This window comes from Camelus ferus, chromosome 17 (genome assembly GCF_009834535.1).
Source record: "Camelus ferus isolate YT-003-E chromosome 17, BCGSAC_Cfer_1.0, whole genome shotgun sequence".
Classification (NCBI taxonomy): Eukaryota; Metazoa; Chordata; class Mammalia; order Artiodactyla; family Camelidae; genus Camelus; species Camelus ferus.
In genome coordinates this window covers 24,037,342-24,059,179 of record NC_045712.1, presented here as the reverse complement: position 1 = coordinate 24,059,179, position 21,838 = coordinate 24,037,342, and the positions used below count along the sequence as shown (strand labels likewise).

The following is a 21,838-nucleotide window of genomic DNA, read 5'->3' as shown; positions in this document are numbered from 1 at the left end:
ATGTGTGGCACGAGGGAGCCTGTACATAAGGACATTTGGACCCATTCACAGTCACAGTCAATCAGATTAACACTGGCAAGAATAGGACGGGAAGGGGGATAGGCAGCTCCATGGGGAAGCTTTGCCTACAAGGAGGTAACCCTAGAAATTCAGCACTTTAGAAACACTAGCCCTGACCACTGGAAGTGCCCTAAATAGACTTTCAGCTTCTTTAAACTCACTGGTCAATGCAGTCATGGACAACGGATTGGCCTTGGATTAATTGCTGGCCAAGCAAAATGGCGTCTGTGAGGTCAGAAACAAAACCTGCTGTACCTCTGTCATTAATTCAGGCCAGATCCAGATGGACATCAAAAAGATTTATGAACAGGCATCACGGTTACACCACTGCAACCAGGGGTCAGACCCTAATGCCATCTGGTCCACCAGTCAGAGCACCATCCCTAGCCTTACTTGGTTCCTGCCCCTCCTGGGCCCAGGAATGGTCATACTCCTCTTCCTCTTTGGACCCTGCCTCTTTAACCTCTTGGTAAAGTCGCATCTTCCAGGTTACAACAGTTCCATGTCAAAGTGAAGGCTACACGAGGATTCCAGCCCATTCCGCCCTCTGATTTAAAACAGAAGCCATCCTGCCCCTGGGACCCTACACCAGGCATCCAAAGATTTTTTTACTCTCTGATAGGCCGGGTCCATGCCCCTACTCAGCCCTGAAGCAGCTACAGAAGACAGTCACCCCTCTGCTTCCCATAATAATATGACAGTAAAATCTCTTCGGCGGGAATGAGGCAGAAGGGAAAGGGGCGGGACACAAACGTAGATAAATGAAGAGGGGGCTGCAGCTGTTGCGATGTGATAAAGACTGTCCAGAACCAGCTGAAATCAAGGTGGCTTTTAAAATAGTTTGGTCATTGACCTTTAGCTCATTATACCTTCATTGTAACACTCAAAACCACCCCCCCTTGATGGTATAAGCAAACAAATAAAACATGTTTATAAAAGTCGTATCTTGAAAACACTGGTGTTCAACAGCTAGTAGCTTATGTGGTTCACTCCACGCAGTTAGTGTTAAAAAATTTTATGGTTATCTCCAACAGCTATTTCTGTAGTACCTGCACTTATCTTTTGTCTAACCCTAACTGAATTACCCTTTTCTCGTGGAGGTATTTATATTCAAAGTGGTGATTTCTTCCCTTAGATGTACAGGGACAGTCCCAAGTTTGATGGAGATGGACAGGTTAGTAATTTACGTACTAAGCTGAAATTTGTGCTAGCAGTTGGAGCACTAGTTCTGTGTGCCTATGAACTTAATGCTGCTTGTATCGCACTTCGACTTCATGGAGAATTAATCCCATTAAGCAAAGGCTACTAAGTTAATGGTATTTTCTGTGCAGAAATTGAATTTTTTTTCCAGCCATTAGCTAAAGAATTTTTCCAGTAGGTGCTCAGCTACTTAAAGACAACAAACCCATAAAACTATTCTCAAACATTCATCATTAGACAACTGGAGTTTTTGCTGGCTTTGTACCCTAAAATGAATAGGCTATTGAACATTCAAAAGTTTTGTAGGGTGGTAGGGAACGGGGGTGGGGGGGGTGTTCGTCAATGTTCATTTTAAAATAAAATAAATTCTTGACTTTAAAAAAAAAACCACTCCCCCCTTGCACCAAGACACCTCCGAGATGGAATATAAAAACCAAAAGTAAGTGGTCAGCCAATGCCTGGAAAACCCCCTACCTTCCCCGAAATAGTAGGAACATTTCTCTCACTCATTTGCATACGAAATTACTTAGCCCCTAAAGACCTATGACCCCATGCCCCAGGCCGCTCCCACTTTCTGAGATGGTCCGCCTTCTGCCTATGGAGTGTGTATCCCTCTAAATAAACCCACCTTTGCTTTTCTCTGGCTCGCTCTTGAATTCCTTCCTGCAACAAGCCAAGGACCCTCACTTGGTGGTCTGTCCAAAGGACTCCTGCAGGTCCCGGGATGTGAGGTTTCTCTCTCCTGCAACCATGAGAGGCCTCTACCCTCCCTGTGGATCTCGATTAGGGCTGGGGCAGGGACAGGCTCTCCTCTGCACGTTGCTGGTTCCCCCACCCCCTGCTAAATTCCAAGCACCTCTAGGAAGGTATGAGGCTGAGGTCCTTCTCCAGGACAGGTTAGTGGGCATCCTGACAGCACAGCCCACAGGGACCCATTAATGGGTCATAACCTCAACACAGCATTAGCCTGCGATGCCTGGACACAGCTGTCTAGGCCTGGGGAAGGTCAGGGCTGCAGAGGCCTGGGGGGTCATTTGTCCCTCACCTGCCTCCACGCCCTGCTGCCTGCAAACCTTTGTTTTTCCAACAGGAGGCAAGTGGAACTTGGCCTGGGCGTCCCGTGTGTGTGCAAGAGACAGAAACACAAGCTGCTGGGCCATGAACACAACACAGTGATGAGATAATTAATCCACCCACCCTGCGGGCCTCACGCGAAAGGCTGCCTGCCTCCCAGGAGCTCACAGGCCAGCTGAGTGAGGGAAGGGGAAACTCTAAGGAGTCGGCCTCCTGGGTGCAGGCTGTGTCTCAGGCACACACCCCCTTATTTCAGCCTCATGAGACGTGTCATTTGGACCACGGAACAGAGACTTACCGGGAGGATAAGGCACTGAGCCAGGAAGCTGAGCTGTATTCATGCAGGCAGTCCGGAGGGAGCCCTCGGAGGCGCGAGCAGGGAGCAGGCCAGGTGGGGGTCCCTGAGGCCGTCCGGTTGGTGCTGCAGCCGGTGCTGGGTAGGATCTGCTCAGGCCTCTCCCAGCCACACAGCCTAGGCCCTGGCTTCTCCCTGTCGCCTCTGCTGCAGCCCTGGGATGTGCCCGGAACGCCAAAGCGGAGCAGCAGAATCCACCACCCAGCGCCTAGCCAGCTACCCGGCTCCAGGCCAGGCTGGGCCCGCCTCTCCACGCTGCTCGTGCCGCTGAAGCGTCGGCTCCACCCGCCCGGAGAGACCCGGAGTGAATTCAGCTGTGGCCACACGCTCCTGTCCCACCTGGGAGAGAGGTGTTGTGGGGACGGAGGCTCCTGCAGAGCCCAGCTCACCCGCCTGCGCTCAGAGCCCACTCTGGGGGGCTCCACAGAGCCACGCGGATGCGCTCGGTGTCCAGCGGCTCACATGTCCTGAGATGCAGCACAGAAAACCCCGTGCAATATGTACAGTGGAATAATACTCAGCCTTAAAAAAAATGAAATAACGCCATTTGCAGCAACATAAATGGACCCAGAGATTATCACACTAAATGAAGTCAGAAAGACAAAGATAAATACCATATTATATCACTTATATGTGGAATCTAAAATATGACACAAATTAACTTATTTATAAAACAGAAACAGACTCACACATAAAACAAATTGATAGTTACCAAATGGGAATGGGGGTAGGGAGGGCTAAATTGGGAGTTTGGGATTAGCAGATACAAATTACTATATATATAAAATAGGTAAACAACAAGGTGTCCCTGTATACCACGGGGTACTATATTCAATATCCTGTGGTAAACCATAATGGAAAAGAATATGAAAAGAAGAAACATGTTTTTCCTCAGCTTTCTATGAAATACAGGAAGAAAAATTATTGCTATTAGGTGTATCATTCCAAAAAATAAAAAATAAAAACAAAATACAATAAAATAAAATGACATCATGTATGCCCAGAGAAAGGTTCAGGCTCAAAAAAGACCAAGGAAGACCTTCAGTTTACACCTTACACTGATCCCCAACACAGAGACACCCTACAACAAAGGAACAATACAAAAAAAAAAGGTAAAAGCATGGAAAGGGTGAGAATCTGATCTCTAGAAAAACTGTACTATAAGATTAAAATGTCCAGTTTCCAACAACAACAAAAAATACAAGCCATACAAGCAAAAGGAAAATATGGCCCATTCAAAGAAAAGGGTAAATCAACAGAAACTGTCCCGGAGTAAGACAAGACGGTGGACTCTATAGAAAAAGACTTGACAACAATTGTCTTAAAGGTGTTCAAAGAGCTAAAAGAAGACATGAGAAAAATCAAGAAAATGATGTATGAACACAGTGGAGATATCAATAAAGAGAGAGAAAACATAAAAAGAAACAAAAAGCATTGCTGGGTTTGATGAGTATGATAACTGAATGAAAATTTCACTAAGGGATTCAGAAGCAGATTTCAGCAGAGAAAACAGAACCAGTAAACTTAAAGATAGGACAATTGAAATCATTGAGTTTGAGGAATATCCACAGTTTGTGGACTCTGTTTCTGACCATCCACAGATGAATGCGTAAACAAAATGTGGTATATACATACAGTGAAATATTACTGAGCCTTAGAAAAGAATGAAATTCTGGCACATGCTACAACATAGATGAACCTAGAAGACCTTATGCTAAGTGGAATAAGTCAGTCACAAAAGGATAAAGATTGCATGATTCCACTCATATGAAGCATTTAAATAATCCAGTTCATAGAGACAGAAAGTAGAGCAGGGGTTGCCAGAGGCTGGGGGAGGGGAGAATGAAGAATTATTGTTCAACAGCACAGAGTTTCAAGTTCGCAAGATAAAGTTCTGGAGGTGGATGGTGGTGACAGTTGCACAACAGTGTAAATATACTTACTGTCACTGAGCTGTATATTTAAAAATAGTTAAAGTGTAATTTTATGTTATGTATATTTACCAGTTTTTTCATAGTAGTTTTAAAGACTTTGGGGAAAAGAACAAAAGATGACACAGGCTTCCCTGTTGCACAGCGACATCGGGGCGCCATTTACACAGACCACACTGTGAAGGAGTCTCCCTAGAGCTGGCAGCCCTGGAAGACCTGGCAGCCCTGAAACCCCAACTCTCCTACCCACGGAGACACTGCTGATCAACACAGGCCCTGCTCATCCAGCACCAGACTCAAATCCTCCACACTAGACCCAGACTACCCCTGCCACTTCCTCAGAGCCTATTTATGAGATGCCACGTATCTGCCATCATTAGCTCAATGACATCCTTGAAATGGCTGCAAAGAGCTGGGGACACACATATAGCAGACCTGGTCATTCCTTTATTGGAAGGGGTATGCTTTGTTGAACTCTACAAGCTTGCGAGCCCAAAGAGATTTCAAGTTGAAGATTCAGGTGGTTTTCTTTGAGGTTGTAATGGCCCTGAATAAAGCCCCGGGTGTGGCAGCTATGCCAGCGCCAATAGACCTGGATGATGCGGACAGCGTGGAGCAAACGGCAGTAACGAAGGCGGATGCACCACATGCGGACCCAGGACTGCAGTTTCACAGCTGCCCATTCTTGCCGCGCATACAATTCTAGGGACGCCCACCGCCTCTTCTCCAGCAGTTTCGCCAGCTTCTGTTTCCACCAGCACTGAATAATCCACGCCCTGAGCGCCGCGTGCAGCAGCGTCCGGCGCACCAGGGTGCCCCGCCACCAGGCCTGGATAAACACGGCCGCTTTGTCTTCTCCCAGCATCACGATCCTTACTTTGGGGCCTTGCAAGAGAAAACAGGGGACCGTTGGGAAACCCGTATGTTGCGGCCCCACGTCTGCCAGGAAGGGGCCCCGATCCTCTAACAACAATCACCCCTTTCTCTGACGGTCAGGAGAGCTGTGATGGGCAGCGGCTGCACCTCAGAGGTAAGAGATATCTCGCTTCTGCCACTCTCTGATTAACCGACACGGACACATCATCTTACCCTCTGAGTCTCAGGGTCTCCAGCTGTAAAATGGAGGTACCCTGCACTTGCTACCTTCACTGGCTTTACGTGGAACTGGCTGACCATCTAGACAAGAATACTCTGATCTAGAGGGGAAACAGAGACAACTTTAACCCAGGCCTCAACACAAGCCTGAGATCCACATCTCTACCCTTCAGACCCCTCTCATATGCTGACAAAGTGACATCCTTGTTCCCCTGCCCCCTCACCTGTGACTTCAAGTTAAAACTGCAACCTACTATCTCTCCTCTGCCTCACCAAAATACTGAGATTCCTCCACCTCACATGCTCTATTAAGAGCTTAACACAATTAACACACACATCAGTACAAAGACACGTGCACACACATGCACACACACAGACACAATCCACTCTTCCTTGACCTTTGCATCCCCCAAACAGTCCCCACTTTGAGCTCTCAACCCTGCATGGTCTGGGCTCACGCTCCTTGCCCTCGTCCTTGGCACAATCTGCACACCTTGGTTAGACTCACATCTCTCAGCCTAAGGAGGAAATAGGGGGAAAGAACAGCCAAGGAACAGTCGATCCCTGTTCATTTCCTGCTCTGTGACGGTGGCCATTCATCCCACTTTGCCTGGCACATGCTGGGTTTATGCCTGTTGTCCTGGTGTAATGTTGATAAGTGCCCTTTCACTCACTGAAGCATCTCTCTTTGGACAACAAATTACACGCTCACAGACCTTTGGGTCACTCCACTAGACCATGAGGGTCAGAGGGTCAGAGATGTCACAAGTCAAGGCTGTCCCCAACAGTACAGCCTGGCTCCATCTACCCACGGAGCAGAGGGAGGGAAGTGGCAGAGGTGTGGGTAGGTTGTTGCGGGTGGAGTCCCTTCCTCTTCTCTCCTTTGCTCCTTTAAGTTCTGTTCTATCAATGCGATTTCATCGTTATCATTGACTATACTTTGGAAGGTTTTCTGTCCTTATCAGAGACAAAAATATGAAAGTAAGGGTGCTTTCCCCAGCACTAGGTGCCAAGGTGCCAAGTCAACCACACACTAGGCTTCCTGGACTTTCGTAGGATCTCCAACATGGCGAAGGGATCCCCTCCAGAGGTAACTCTGGGACATGTACTGCCCTCCAGAAAGTCTGGGGAAATCGGACTGTCTCTTACAAAACATCAAATGCCCATGCCTTGGGGTGGATGTCAAATGCCCTCAGGTCTGCACTCTACCAAATTACCCACGGTTAGGATGCTTAAGGGCTAGATGTTCCCATCGCTTCCAGGTCTGTTCTCCTTCCAGCCACAGCTCTGGCAGGAAGAGGGGAGGAGGGGATGGTCGTGATGTCATAAGGGCACCAATGACTCAGGCACCAGCATGGCTCCCAACAGTTGAGCCCCTTCTAAGGAAAACCTAGAAGATCCTTTCTTTCCTACCTAAGTAGCTAGAGTTCCGGCTACAAAAAATATCCCCAAATACTGACCCATTCACACCAAAATGTATAGTGATACTCATTAAAGCCTGGCTGGTATTCATTAAATGGGTTTCAATTCATTTAAACAATGGCATACCAAGTATCAATTAGAAGGAATGAGTGTGCTCTGTATTTACTGATACAGAAGAGTGTACAAGATCTAGCAAGTTTATCAGATCAAGATGAACTCAGTATAAGCATATATATATATATACACATGTCTTGTAAAGGCATTATTTTAAAAGGCAGTGGAGTCGCAGGTGGTATAGCTCAGTGGTAGAGTGCGTGCTTGGCATGCACGAGGTCCTGGGTTCAATCCTAGTGCCTCAGTTAAGAGGGAGGGAGGGATACATAGATGGATAGATAGGTAGGTGATGCAAATTAGGAAGATAGCCACAAAAATTAGCAATGATCATCTCTGATGAGGATACCTGAGTTGAGAGAACAGAGTAAACTTCCTTGCTGTGGCCACACCCCCTATATCTTGCCTGTCTGTCAGTCACCTAATTATCAGGCCCCAGGGAGAGCAAGACCCACACAGGCCAGAGAAGCCATAAGCTCCCAGGACCAGCTAGGGCCCCCATCTTGAGCTCAGTTGGCCTCAAGCACTCTCCTGCCTTCTTCCCCTGAGGGCCAAGGTCACAGTCAGGAGATGGGGGAGGGTCAGCCACTGCAGATGCAAGGTCTCACTTTTGCTACCTCCTGGCCTCTGAAGACCCACCTGGTCATCGTGAGGTCCTGGATACCTCTCAGGGCCATAGCACCAGGGGTCACTGAGATGTGCATTTGCAAAGTGTGGGGTGGGTATGGAGGAAGTCGATGTGGGGCTATGGGGTGAGTGGATGTGGAGAAGAGGAGGAGGCCATTTAAGGGGGTGTCAATGTGAAGTTAATGGGATGCGGGGGTGGGAAGGACAAGAGTGAACTGGAGACTGGGGGGAAATAGTGGAGTATGACACATGGGACAGTGAAGGTACCAGAAGCATCTGTTTGAAGATAAAGGCATTGGCCAGGCCCCTGGGAGACCCGCATCAGTTTAATGCCTCCCTTAGTCTGGCCCCTAGTCACCACATTCTGCTGTTCCTGGTAATAATAATGGCGTGATGACGTTCAACCCACTTCACAGATGAGGAAACTGAGGTGCAGAGACCTTACATGGCTTACTCTGGTCTCACAGCTGATCAGTCCTGGAGCTGGCGCTTGGTCCCAAAGCTGCCCTACTCCGAGGCTCCACTGTGGACCACTACACCTTGTGGACTCCAGCACCCCTATCTCCTCCAGCACTCTGATTCTCTTTGTTTATAGGAAAAAACACTAAGAAACCTCCATTGAATCTTTAAAAATTACCTAAGCAAAAGAAGCTCAGACTCTGAAGGGGGCACACGATGTGAATCACACATTTGTGGTGCAGAAAGGAAAAGTATTATCCATGGGGACAGAACAACAGTTGCTCAGATTTGGGGGGTTGGACGTGCATAGGAACTTTGTGGATAATGGAATGTTCTGTATTTTGACTTTCATGGTGGCCACATAGGTGTGTAAATTTGTGAGGATAAAATCAATGAATTACACACCTAAAATGATACATGTCACGTGTATCCAAATTACACCTCAATGAAATTTGATTGCAACGCCTTCATCCACGTTGGCTGTAATGCATACAGCCTTGTAGGATCTGAGTGTGTTGGAGGTTGTAGGGGAGGGGTTCGAGTCCCTTTACTCCAAGGGCACAGGACAGATCTCACATATGGAGCCCAAGGGAACAAGGGCTGGGTCTCAGGATGGAGGTAGGCAGACAGGGGTGAGGCCCGGGTGAGACAGGAGGGAAGGAGGCAGAGCACAGCCATTAAAAGAATGACACAGCAATTAGCACCAAGAGAGCGGAAGATTCAACTCCCAGGAGACCTTGAGGCCCAAGATGGTGGGAGATTCAACCTCCAGGGGACCTTGAGCTTCATTAAACCCATTGTAAAGTATTAGTATGGTGAATGACCCACCTGCATAACAGTGAGAGGTCAAAAAGAGGGCGGTGGCCCAATTCCTAGGAATCTGCGCCCCTTCTCCAAAGTAGCTGGAATAATCCTCCCACTTGCTAGCATATAAAAACTAGCAACACTGCTCTCTCTGCTTTCTGAGATGGCCCACATTCTGTCTATGGAATAAATCTCTAAACAAATGTACTTTCACTCAACTATGGCTCGCTCTTGAATTCTTTCCTACATAAAGCCAAGGACCCTCACTTTCGTGGGATGCATCCCAGGGACTCAACCCAGACCTGGAACATGGCCTCGTACTCCCTCATTTTTTCCTGTATTACAGTGAAAAGATGAATGAATGGACTCCACCCCCAGAGCCCACTATCCTTCCCCGACGAGGTCTTGGCAGCTGGCTTTGAGGTTAGGTCCAAGACCCCATCGTGGCCCAACTTGCATCCTTGCTCTAGGGCTTGGGGGGGGGGTGTCGCCCACAAAAGACTCTTCCTCTTTGGAAAATACTTGAATACCTAGTGGTCCCCAGCCGAACTCTGACCCCAGTGTGGGCGCTGGAGACCTGGAGCCACAACAGAACCCGAGTTTACCTCACCAGGAGAGGGGCCCTGGCCCAAGAGACACATTCACTTACATTGGGCGTCAGATCTGGGAGGTCTGGAGGGTCTCCATATTGGTTGTTCAGGGTGTTGTGGGATCGGGGGAGTTCAAGACTGGATAGTCCTGGGTAGCTGACATAATTCAACTCCTAACACCAACCATAAGAGTCGCCAGTTGCAGGCTTCGCCTTAGGAAAGGTCATACCTCAGTCTAATGTCTTCCCTGTGGCCAAAGGCGATTCCCAGTACAGGACACAGCAGTGACCCAGCAGCAGCCGATATTCCCAAGAGCTGCGGGATGAGTCATCAGCTAAGAGAGAGGGTCTACTTACTACATTCACACAATCACTACCGCCCACCCCTTCACATCACTCAGAGGTACTTGCTTTCCATAGCAAGCTTTCACCAAGTTAAAAAACAGCTTCTTTGGGATTCAGGTGGTCTTGTCTCCTGGGAAGACTTAGAAGAGGGACAAACTTCAGTCCCTACTGCTCCAGTTTATTTTGAAGCCATTACTCACACTCCTTTCCCTCCTTCCTCCACCACCCTTTCTAGAATCCCCCTCACCTTTGACTAGCATTTCTGCCAATCTAGGCAGTGTCTGAAGGGGAGCAGTGATTCAGACCCTCATCCCTCAGGGATCGGGTTCTCTGGTCACCACGTACTTCTTAAGCCATGGCTGTATGCGTCTACCATTACACCTGGGAAGCAAAAGCATCGAGAGATCTTCCAATGAATCACTCAAGCAGCATCCTTAGTCTTCCCTACCCCCATAGTGTAGCCGCAGCCCCCTCGCCTGCTCCTCAGAATCAGGGTTAATTATCCCTGCCAGTATGGTGACCCCTTTCATCATCTGCTTGTCTCCTGACAAAATGAGTCTGAAGTGACCAGGTCACAGCTAGAGCTTTAAGTTTAACAGGACTCCTACTATGACCCCTAATGACTGCCTTCGCTGTCTACAACTAGAACCTCCAGTGAGATGGAGCCTCAAGTTGCAGGGACAGAAAGGACAAACACACAAGCGGACCAGTACAAGGTATGGTCACAGGGGCACACCATTTCCATGCATCAGTTCTGAGACACATACCTCCTACCTGTTAGGGACTCAGCACCGTGATAATGGGCGTGGATTTGGGGCTTGGGTTCGCAAACTACAGCCTGTGGGTGAGGCAGGCTCTTTGCAGCTGAAGCAATCCCTGAAGGGGCTGACGGCTGCAGTCAGCACTCCCAGGAGCTGAGACAAGTCTTTCCTTGAAGGGGAGTCTGAGTAGTGCATCTCCACATCCACCATAAGCAAGATCTGTTTGAGCCAGCGTGAGTCTCATTTTTTAATGGGGGATATTACTAACTCACATTTATTGATACCTAATATGTAAGGACTTATTCCCATCTTACTTTGTGCGTTAAATCTATCATTTTTTTCTTATGGTCTGTTTTTCTTTCCTTATCTTTTGTTAGATTAAGTTTTCAGTGAGTTTTGAGATTGGTGAGTATTTTCCCCACTACTGCTTTAGAAACTGTGGCAGAGACTGCTGAGTTGCTCACCCATATCCACACCTCACTTACTCCTCACCAAAAGATATGCCAGTTTATTGGGGTTGGCAACATGCTTACTTAAATGAATGACATTTCCCAGCCTCCCTTGCAGTTGGAAGGGTCATGATACTCACTGGCCAATGAGATGTTGCTGGATGAGTTTTTTGGGAAGCTCTTTAACAACTCAAATGGTTGGATTTTTTTTTTTTTTGCCATTTCACCTTTTTAAATATTTTATTTATTATTGTATTTTTTGTTTTGGGGGGAGGAGGTAATTAGGTTTATTTTTTTAGAGGAGGTACTGGGGAATTGAATCCAGGGCCTTGTGCATGCTAAGCATGTGCTCAAGCACTTGAGCTACACCCTCTGGCCCCTTTGCCCTTGTACCTTAACCCTATTCTCTGAAATACAGACACGATGGCCAGCACTCTGGTAACTACTTTGAGATTATGAGGACAAGGGTCACCTCCCTGAGATGGTGGGGAGGGAGTGAGATAATAGTAGCTTAGTCCCATGATGGTATCCCATACAAGGCCTGGGCTGCCCACTCTCAGATTTCTTTTATGTGATGTAAAAATTTCCAATTTTTTCGACTCACTATATTTTAGAGTTCTGTTAGCTGAACACAGTTTCTAATTTATATGGTTATACATCTTATCCCTTTTCCTCTGATAAGACTTACACTTAAACACGTACTTAATTTTACATTGTGGAGTTCTTGGAGCAAATCAGTACATCGCTCTTCTGCCCCAAGCACATAAGAACTTTACCCCAATTTTCTTTTCTCTACCCATTGCCTCCAGCAACCTCCCATGTCAGTATCTTCTAAACTGCTATACATATTTTTAGAGAAATATGCATTCTTATAGGAAAATCTTGTCTGCAACAATAAATTTTACACATTTAGGGGAAGGGTGTAGCTCAGTGGCACTGTATGCTTAGCATGCAATCAATCCCCAGTACATCTATTAAAATAAATAGGAGAAAAGTATAGCTCAGTGGTAGTGTGTGCTTAGCATGCACGAGGTCCTGGGTTCAATCCCCAGTACCTCCACTAAAAATAATATTAATTAAAAAATACATAAAGACCTAATTACACCCCCCCAAAAAATAAATTTTACAAATCCATACTCACTACTTCTCATGTCATTCTCCTGGATTTGTTTTTGTCACAGAATTCATTTCCCAGAAAGACTTTCAGAGACTTTTGATGTAAACTTTGAGTTAGTAAGTCTTTGAATGAGTGAAAATGGTTTTTTGTTTTGCCCTTACCCTTGAATAATGTGTTAGGTCGTCTATCAGTCAGTCTTTTCTTGCAGAGCCCTGAGGATGTCACTCCGCTTTCTCCTTGCACCAGCATTGCTGCTGAGAAAGCCGATCGCAACCTGAAACTTATTCTTTAGTGGATAGTTTTGCCAATTTTCTTTCTCTCTAAATATTCAGTTATTTTCTCTTCATCAGCTATGAGATTGTGCTGCAACCTGTTGGGAGCTCCATCTGTTTTCCTTCACCTTTTGAGGGCAATCAATCCGTCTCTAAGCTCTGGGAGGCTCATTAATACTTTGAATGTTCCTGCTCTCCATCTCTGTTCTCCCTTTCTCAGGAACACTAATTCAACTACGACTGGAACTTCTGGGTTTTTATTTCCTATTTTTAGCCTCTTCATTTCTCTGCCCTTTGGTGCTAAATTCCAGGAGGATTTCTCACGTCAAATTTTCCACTCTCCAATCTGCACCTTAGTTACATCCACTCTGCTCTTTATCCCATCCGTCAGGTTTTAATTTGAACACTGTTTTATTCTAAGATCTATAAATGACTCTTTTTAATAACACTTTACTTGTTTGTGGCCAAGATATCTTCTCCCATTCACTGAGAATATTAATTTCACTTCTTTAAATTGCCTTCTTAGTCTTTCCATTGGCCACCATGTTTCTGATTGGTGAATTTTCATGCTGTTGGTTTCCTCCCAGGCTTGGTGATTCCTGGTTGGGTGCTCATCTTTGTTTTGAGAATCCTCCCGTGCCTGCTGATGCCATGTCCCTAATTCCACAGACTGAAGGCGAGGTGTGGGGTGGGCTGAATTCGGTCTGAGTCATTAGACTGGGCAGTGCAACACAGGTGCACCTGGTGGGGAGAGCCACCATGGAAGAACAGAATAGGGTGTGGATTTCCTAAGAGCAGGAAGAAAGTGTTGGCAAAGGAGGGGTGCCCAGCACAGAACCCGGGCAGGGGAAAGAGGGGGGCCTGCTGGCAGCGTCAGAACCCATGCAGGGAGAAGAGTGTCAGACCACCAGTTGAGCCATGAGCTGGACCCAGGCAGTGGAGGTCTGTCACCCCCTTCCGTCCTTGGAATGTACGTTCTGCCCAACATTCCCAGAGGCACTTTCAAGGATGCAGCGTTAAGAGAGCATGTTGTTGTTGAGAACATCTGGATGGTACACATGATGACTGCATCCCAGTAAGGCCTCTATTTAAACTTTCAAGATTCTGGCAAGCAAGTACCGAGATCTACTTGTCTGTTGCCGCCCAAGAGAAGACTTGAAAGTTCCCCTACTTAGTAAACCTGCCACTTACCAATCTGATGTGGTCTGCTTCTTTCTTCGGTCTTTTCTTGCCCTCTTGAGTACCGGAACCAATTTATGAACCAACAGGAGCCACAATCAAGAGCTTGGGGTGGGTGGGCTCCTCTCAATCAGGGGGTGGGGAAATGAGCCCTGAGCAACCAGACCCAGGTGGGTGAATTCCAGGCCAGTGTGCTGCCATTGGCATCACAACACTCACACAACCTTGCAGAGAGGAACCATGTGCACAGACCAAGCATGAAAGATGCTCCCCAAGTTGGTGACATGGCAGATCTGTACCCTCAACTTTCCTACCTATGTCAGACACTGCTAGTCAATCACAGTCTCTGCTCAGTCTGGACAAGGGCGGACAATCGTCCTCCCTGACAACCTTGGGGCCTCAGAAAACCCCTGCTGGTTCCTCAGAGCTAGCCTATGAGATGCCAAGTATTTGCTATCAATGGCTCTGACCAGCATCAAGCAGAGAGGCTGGGAAAGATCACTTCACTGCTTTATTGGAAGGGGGATACACTCTGTCACAATGCAAGGCCCTGAGCCCAGCAAGATCTCGAGTTCGAGATGCAGCTGGTTGGCCGTGACTCTGTAGTGGCCCTTGATGAAGCCCCGGGAAGCGCAGGAGTGGCACCTCCAGTAGGCCTGGATGATGCGGGCAGCACTGAGCAAACGGCAGTAGCGCCGACGGATGCGCCACATGCGGACCCAGGACTGTAGCCTGACTGCTGCCCACTCCTTCCGAGTAAAGATCTCCAGGGCTGCCCGCCGCCTCCTTTGGTCCAGCTTCACCAGTGTTTGCTTCCACCAGGACTGAATGATCCACACCTGGAGTGCCGCGTGCAGCAGCGTCCTGCGCACCAGGGTGCCCCGCCACCAGGCCTGGATCTTGACTACTTCTGGATAACTGACAGGAGGCCTATTTGGGGTTCTTGGGATCTAGTAAGAAAAAAGAGGAGACATTTGGAGAATATACCCCACCCCCTCCAGCCCCAGGGTGTACCAGTAAGGGACCCTGATGCCCTATCAGCAATCAGCCCTTCTTCTGAACCTCAGGAGAACTGGGCAAGACACTGGCAAGAACCAGAAGACCAGGTACTTGCCCCATCTCTGCTCCCGTCTAGTTAATGAACACAAACATATCACATTAAGCTCTGAATCTCAGAGTTCCTGTCTGTAAAATGGAAGTATATCTGTCCAGGCTACCCAGTTTTACATGGGTCAAGTTGGCCACCTGAGGGCAATAATGCCATGATCAAATGGTTATCATATTCCACCTGAGCCTGCCTACTTGACCAGGACCCATGACCCTTCCCCTTAGACCCCACCCACCTGCTGGAGCATCGGCATCCTTTGTTAATCCTACCCTTTAATCCTTGACTCCAGCTCCAATCCACAACCTGCTCTCTTCCTCTGTAATACCACAGTATTAAAGGTTTCTCCCACGTCATAAAGTTCTACCTCTCACCTCTTCCCCATCTTCACTTCTCTTGACTTTCACACTTGAAACCTTCATGAGAGAGCAAACGTACATGCACACATTCAAACACCGCCCCCCAATGATTAAGCCCAGCTTCCCATATGGTGGCCATTCCATTCTGCAAACAGAGCTCCCACATTCCCACCCCCAGCCCTGCGGCATCTGGGTGGGGGGATCATACTCTACTGGGTCTATTGGTAGCACCATCCACTCCCTTTGTCACAACTATATTTTGGGGAAAGAACACAGACAAAAATGAGTTTATTCCTGTTCTTAGCTCTGAAACCTACAAAAGAAACTAGCAACCAGCATAAGACACAAAACCAGAGACTTCCAAGTCAGGGCTCCTCCTACCTCCGCCTTCTTCTCTAAGGTCGGTGGTGGTGCTTGCACTGGCGGTAAAGAGGTCAGCCCCTCATTCTTCAGAGGCTCATTTTCAGCCTGTTCATTTATTGTTTTAGGCTGGTCCTTCTCCTGCAATCAGCAGTTAGGGGAAAGGCACGAGTGAGGCTCAGTAACCCACACAGACCCAGGTTCCAGGGCTTCCCAGAGTATGCAGATGTCAGGGGGATCCTCTCATCCCAAGAGATCTATGGGGTCATCCCTAAAGAGTCTAGTGTGTGGGTCTCTCTCTTACTCACCATTGGTCCCACATGGATTGGGTGTAGATGGTTCAAATCCCCTCAGGTCTGTGTTCCTCTAGCCATGGCATAGAGACAAAGAATGGAGAAGGGAGACCTATGATGTCATAAGGGCACTTATGACTCAAGCACCTGGATGGCTCCCAATAGTTGAGCCCCTACAAGGAGAAGACAGAAGTGCTGTCTATTCTTTTCTGCTGGAAATGGCCAAAGCCCTGGCTCCAACAGCAAGACACCAGAAATGGTGGCCTACTGATGTGAAGGTGGATAGTCGGTCATTGGTGACTTCCCCAGTTGGTAAAATTGGGCATTGATCTTATGGTTTACAGTCCATTCATACAATAGACTACAACATAACTATTGAAAAATAATGAATTTGATCTATATGTACTGATGAAAAAGTGTACCCAAGATGTATGTAAGTGAAAAAGTTGAACATCATTATGACTCCATTGATGTAAATAAAACCATGAAGGTACATAATTATACATATACGTTATAAATGCAGATGAAGGGGGAGGAAGGTATATTTGCCAAACCGCTACCAATGACTGTCTTAGACCCATCCATGCAATGCCCAGGGAATTCTGTGAGGCCCCCAGGAGCAGCCATTCACCCACATACTCCCCTACCTGTGGCAGACTCCCTGTGTGGGCCCCTGAGGATGGCAAGTAGGAGACGTTGCAGATGATTCATGAGCATGCGTAGAAAGCCGGTCCACTCTGCAGGGTCCGGAGAAAGCACACAGGCTTGAGCACCACCCTAGGGAAAGCAAAGGAGGCTATCAGAATCCCACCTGGCTTTGGGGGATTGAGGGAAGGCACACATTCTTAAGAACTCCCTACCCCACCCTCAGAAGGAACATGAAGTGTGGAGCAGGTGTATCCACAGAAAAGCTCAGAGAAAGCCTCAGATTCCCTCCTAGGAATTCTGACAGAAAAAGAAAGGAGCAGAAAGCTAATTTAAAGAAATAATAGCTGAGAACATCCAAATCCAGCAAGAGATTTAGGCATCCAGTTCATGACACTCATAGGTCCCCCAGGTTCAATCCAAAGCCATATTATAGTAACACTGTCTAAAATCTCATCTCCTTGTGACTACAATGAAACCACAACTGATTGCCAAACAACCATTAAAAAAAAGACTCGAATCTAGCAAAAAATATCGTATTCAACTGGAAACGTAAAGGGGGAACCACAGCAGGACGGTAGGAAGGACATGCTCACAATATAATCGGGCCCCATACCCCCAGGTGGGTGATCCACAAGCTGAAGAATAATTAAGTCGCAGAGGGCCTCTCACAGGAGTGAGAGCTCTAAGCCCCATGTCAGGCTCCCCAGGCCAGGAGGAGGAGGAGACCCCAGGACATCTGGTTTTGAAGCTCCTGGGCTTAGCTCCAAGAGCCCCACAGGACTGGAGGAAACAGAGACTTCATTCTCTGGGGAAGCATACACAGAATCTCATGTGCACCAGGTCCAAGGGCAGAGGCGGTAATTTCATAGGAACCGGGGCCAGACCTGCCTGCTGGTTTTAGAAGGTCTCCTGGGGACTTAGGGGACAGCTGCAGCTTGCCCAGGAGACATAAAGGCTGGTGGAGGACTTTCCAGGAGTGTTCATCTACATGTGCTTTCCTAGAGGCTGACATCTTGACTGGATCATTAGCACCAAGACATAGCCCCAACACCCTGTAGGGAAGCCTCAGGCCAAACATCACCCGTCAACAGACTTCCTAAGCCACAAACGCCTCTAGACACGGCCCTACCCCACAGAGGTCCAGGACTAAGCTTTACCTGTCAGTGGGAACACACACACACTTCTGCCAGGAAACCTGCATAAGGCGCTAGTCCAGCCTCATCCACCAGAGGGCAGACACCAGAAATAAGAAAACAGCAGCCCCAAAGCCTGTGGAAGGAATCCACAAACCCAGTCCAGACTCTGCCCTGGGACCCGCTGGACCGTGGCCCTTGGATGACAAGAGAAGAGTGTACTCCTGGGACGCACAGGACGTTTCCCACAGAGGGCCACCTCTCTCTAAGGTTGACAAATGGAACTAACTTACCTCAAAATACAAATAGAAAGATAGACAATATGAAGCAGCAGAGGAATATCTCCCAGGCCAAAACACAAGATAAAATCCCAGAAGAAGAAATAAGTGATGAGGAGATAGGCAATTTATCTGAGAAAAAGTTTAAAGTAATGATGGCGAAGATGTTCAGAGAACTCAAGAGGAGTACAGGTGCACAGAGTGAAGTTTTTAGCAAAGAGTTGAAAAATATAAATACCAAAACAGAGCTGAATAAAATCACTGAAATGTGTAACACACTAGAAGGAATCAAGAATTGACTAAATAAGGCAGAAGAACGGATCAATGAGCTAGAAAACAGATTAGTGGAAATCATTAGAACAGAACAGAGAAAAGAAAAAAGAATGAAAAGAAATGAGGATAGTTTAAGAGAACTCTGGGATAACGTGAAGCACGCTATTCGCATCATGTGGGTCCCAGAAAAAGGAGAGAGAGAGAAAAGGCCCAAAAAATTTTTTGGAGAGATAGTAACTGAAAACTTGCCCAACTTGGGAAAGGAAACAGTCACCCAAGTCCAGGAGGCACAGAGAGTTTCACACAGGATCAACCCAAAGAGGAACACACCAAGGCACACGGTAATCAAATTGACAAAAAATAAGGACAAGGAGAAAATATTAAAATTAGCAAGAGAAAACCAACAAATAACACACAAGAGAACTCCCATAAGGTTATCAGCTGATTTTTCAGCAGAAACTCTACAGGCCAGAAGGAAATAGCACAATATATTTAAAGTGATGAAAGGGGAAAACTTACAACTAAGAATACTCAATGCCACAAGGCTCTCGTTCAGATTTGATGGAGAAACCAAAAGCTTCACAAACAAAAGCTAAAAGATTTCAGCACCACCAAACCACCTTTACAACAAATGTTAAAGGAACTTCTCTAGTCATCAAACCATAAGAAAAGAGAACAAAAGAAGAAAGAGAAAAAAAAAAAAAAAAAAAAAAAAAAGATCTACAAGAGATTGCTTTGGCTGTTCCGGGCCTTTTATGGTCCCATACAAATTTTGGGAATTGTTCGTTCTAGTTCTGTAAAAAACGTATTTTGACAGGAGTTGCACTGGATTGCTTTGGGTAGTACGGCCATTTTGATAAGGTTGATTCTTCCAATCCTAGAGCACAAGGTATCTTTCCAATTTTTTGTATCTTCAGTTTCTTTCATCAGTGGTTTTACTGTTTTCAGAGTACAGGTAATCTCCTTGGTTGAGTTTACGTCTAGGTATTTTATTGTTTTTGATGCAATGGAAATATTTATACCAGGTATAAAACTCCGGTTTTTGAAGTGAAAAGAAAAAAAAAGTAAATGCAGGACTGCAAATGATACAGTATTTTTCTTTTTTATGGGTGAGTTGTATTCCACTACATATATATGCTGCATTGTCTTTGTCCACTCATCTATTGATGTGCACTTGGGATGCTTCCATACCTTGGCAATTATAAATAATATTGCCATTAATAGGAGGGTGTATGTATCTTTTTGAATTAATTCTTATTTTGTGGTTGGCTTTATTCCTTTGATAGAGATGTAAGTTTAAAAACCTAAAGCTCTAAACATTCTTGGAAACAATAAACAGTACATACACGTAAGTTTTTTAAAACATGGGTATATTGTATGTATGTATTTACATGCAATGCATTGTTATGTGCAAATTATAACAATTCTACCTCATAAAACTGAAAAATGAAAAAACTGTCTAAAATTAAAGACAAAAAAGAATTTTAAAAGCAGCAAGGGGAAAAAGAAAGTTCATACATACAAAGAAAGTTCCGTAGGAAATGAATTTCCCGCAAGCTTACCTGAGCCATGGCTCCAGCAGGGCCCACGGGGAACAGGAGAGCAAACGCAGGGCTGGCAGGGAGAGAACAGAACTGAGCGCGCGGGCTGGAGGAACAGGGCCCCGGCCTGGCTTCCCGTCGCTCCGCATCCACCGCCCTCGTCACACGGTCCAGGCGCCGTCACAGCCCCGTCCCGCCACGGCCCCGTCCCGCCACGGCGCGGGCTCCGAGCCCGGAGCTGACCCGCGCGCAGCGCCACCCCCCTTAACGGGCCCAGCTCGGGTCTTCCACCTGCGCGCCGGCCTGGCAGGCCTGGTGTCCGCGAGCTCGGGATGGAGCCGAGCCCAGCGCACTCCGGCGTGGCTCGGGCAGGGCCGGCCCTCACCTACCCCAGCCCGCGCGGTCAGGTTCTCGGCTCTGCGATAGGGACCCGGCGACAGCGCCCCGCAAACCGCGCCTTCCAGAGCCTCAGGGACCAACCGCCACTAAGCCGCAGGCCTGGAGCAGCTTTGCTACCCAGGGTCCACCGCGGCCTCCGCGCGGACGCACCCACGTACTACAACTACCAGGACGCCCCGTGCACAGGAGGCGCAGCGCCAGGGCCCAGGGAAGCCACACTTCCCAGGTTCCACCGCGGCCTCCGCGCAGGCGCCCAGAGCACAATTCCCAGTACGCCCCGCGCGCACGAGGCGCAGAGCGCGGGCCTCGGGCAGCCACGCTTCCCAGGGTCGACCGCGGCCTCAGCGGGAGGCCAGGCCCTCCGCACTCAGACGACTACAACTCCCAGAACCGACTGCAGCCCAGCACTTCCATCCAGGGCCTCCAACCCTGACAGCCGTCGTGGGCGGTACCGCCGTCGCACAGGGCCGCAATTCCCAGTTCGTGGAACCTGCGGTGTGTACAGCCCGCGAGTCTTGGTGTCCTGCGCTCCGTAAGCGCGGTGGGCTCGGTCCCGGGCGTGTGGCGGAGGTTTTGGGACCTGCTCTTTACCAGCTCGTGATCGAGTGGGGCAGGATGGGGCTAGACTTTGGGTGGAGATGGGAGGGTCAGGAGCGCGTCAGGCCCGTCGCAACAGGGAGCAGTGTCCAGGTGGAGGGACAATTTACTTGTGAGTTTGTGTGAAAGGGAGACTCAGGAAAGAAAAACAGCCCGTGACAAGCACTGAAAGAGAAAAAAGGAAGAAATTAATTCGCTGGCCCGGTGAAAAGCGGTCCAGGGAGAGGCGGTATGAGAGCAGACTGGAAAGTACGCAGGGCCTCGCGCCCGCTGTGCAGAAGGAAAACACGGTTTATCTCCAGGGGGTGTGACGTCCTCTTGGCGGTACAGGGCGCAGCGCTTGGGTGAGATGTTTGCAGCAGGCCGTTCCTTCAAACCTCGTCTACCACTGTTTCTCACCTGCTCATGACCAGCTCGACGATACCACGGATGACTTGCCCAGATCTCTTAGTTAATCACTTTATTTCATTAAGATGATAAACACAAGAAAAGACAAATTTAGGAAAGAAATGGATTCGTCTGGGGACATGTTGAGAGTGACGTGTGTCTGTGTTTAATCTTAACTACTAAGCTTGTCCAAACTATTCTCACCCGCAGTCTTGTGTAGCTCCACCATTTTCTCCAAATCTTCTCTTCATTCAGAATTCGGCCTAATGTTTATAAAAGCATTTCCAAACATACTCCTCTGCTTGACATGATTTGATGGCTTTTGATTGCCCTGAAGCGAAGGCAAAAGTCCTTCACATGGTCCCTGAGGCTGTGCGCGACCTCACCTGTCTTTTCTCCGCCTCTTGCATTGCTTTCCTCCTCTGGCCGAGCTGACTTTGTTTCCCCAGTGGCCGCGAGAATGTGCTCCACCCCCGAAGAGGTTGTAGGTGCCTTCACAGCACGACTTGATCAGGGCATTTCAATTTATCGTTCATATTTCAACTCAAGCAACTTGTTTTTTGAAGATAGGTTCTCTGATTCCAGTGTGATCTCTGAACAAGGCTCCTTTGGTTG

The 21,838-nt window shown here is 47.8% G+C and overlaps 2 protein-coding genes and 1 long non-coding RNA gene across 6 annotated transcripts; 1 reads left to right on the top strand and 2 right to left on the bottom strand.

The window, feature by feature from the left end:
• Positions 1–1,351: 1,351 nt before the first annotated feature.
• On the top strand, positions 1,352–15,391 carry LOC116657139. Its single transcript, XR_004312149.1, has 3 exons — positions 1,352–1,557; positions 8,838–8,844; positions 15,381–15,391. It is a non-coding gene; the product is annotated as an uncharacterized LOC116657139 (long non-coding RNA).
• LOC116657137 (IQ domain-containing protein F5-like) lies at positions 5,048–5,922 on the bottom strand. Its single transcript, XM_032458393.1, has one exon. It carries the CDS (start codon positions 5,483–5,485, stop codon positions 5,060–5,062), a length of 426 nt encoding a protein of 141 aa, XP_032314284.1. The 5' UTR covers positions 5,486–5,922; the 3' UTR covers positions 5,048–5,059.
• LOC102519628 (IQ domain-containing protein F1) lies at positions 14,344–20,401 on the bottom strand. Of its 4 annotated transcripts, none has more exons than XM_032458392.1 (6): positions 20,230–20,401; positions 19,862–19,913; positions 16,615–16,744; positions 15,983–16,040; positions 15,696–15,815; positions 14,344–14,800 (listed from the first exon to the last, which is right to left on the bottom strand). In XM_032458392.1, the coding sequence occupies exons 4-6, from the start codon at positions 15,983–15,985 to the stop codon at positions 14,354–14,356; spliced, it is 570 nt and encodes a 189-aa protein (XP_032314283.1). In that variant the 5' UTR covers positions 15,986–16,040; positions 16,615–16,744; positions 19,862–19,913; positions 20,230–20,401; the 3' UTR covers positions 14,344–14,353. The 4 variants fall into 4 exon arrangements, with proteins under 4 accessions (XP_032314283.1, XP_032314282.1, XP_032314281.1 ...); XM_032458391.1 differs by having other exon boundaries at positions 15,983–16,140; positions 20,132–20,399; XM_032458390.1 differs by having other exon boundaries at positions 15,983–16,140; positions 20,226–20,399.
• Between the last annotated feature and the right edge of the window lie 1,437 nt (positions 20,402–21,838).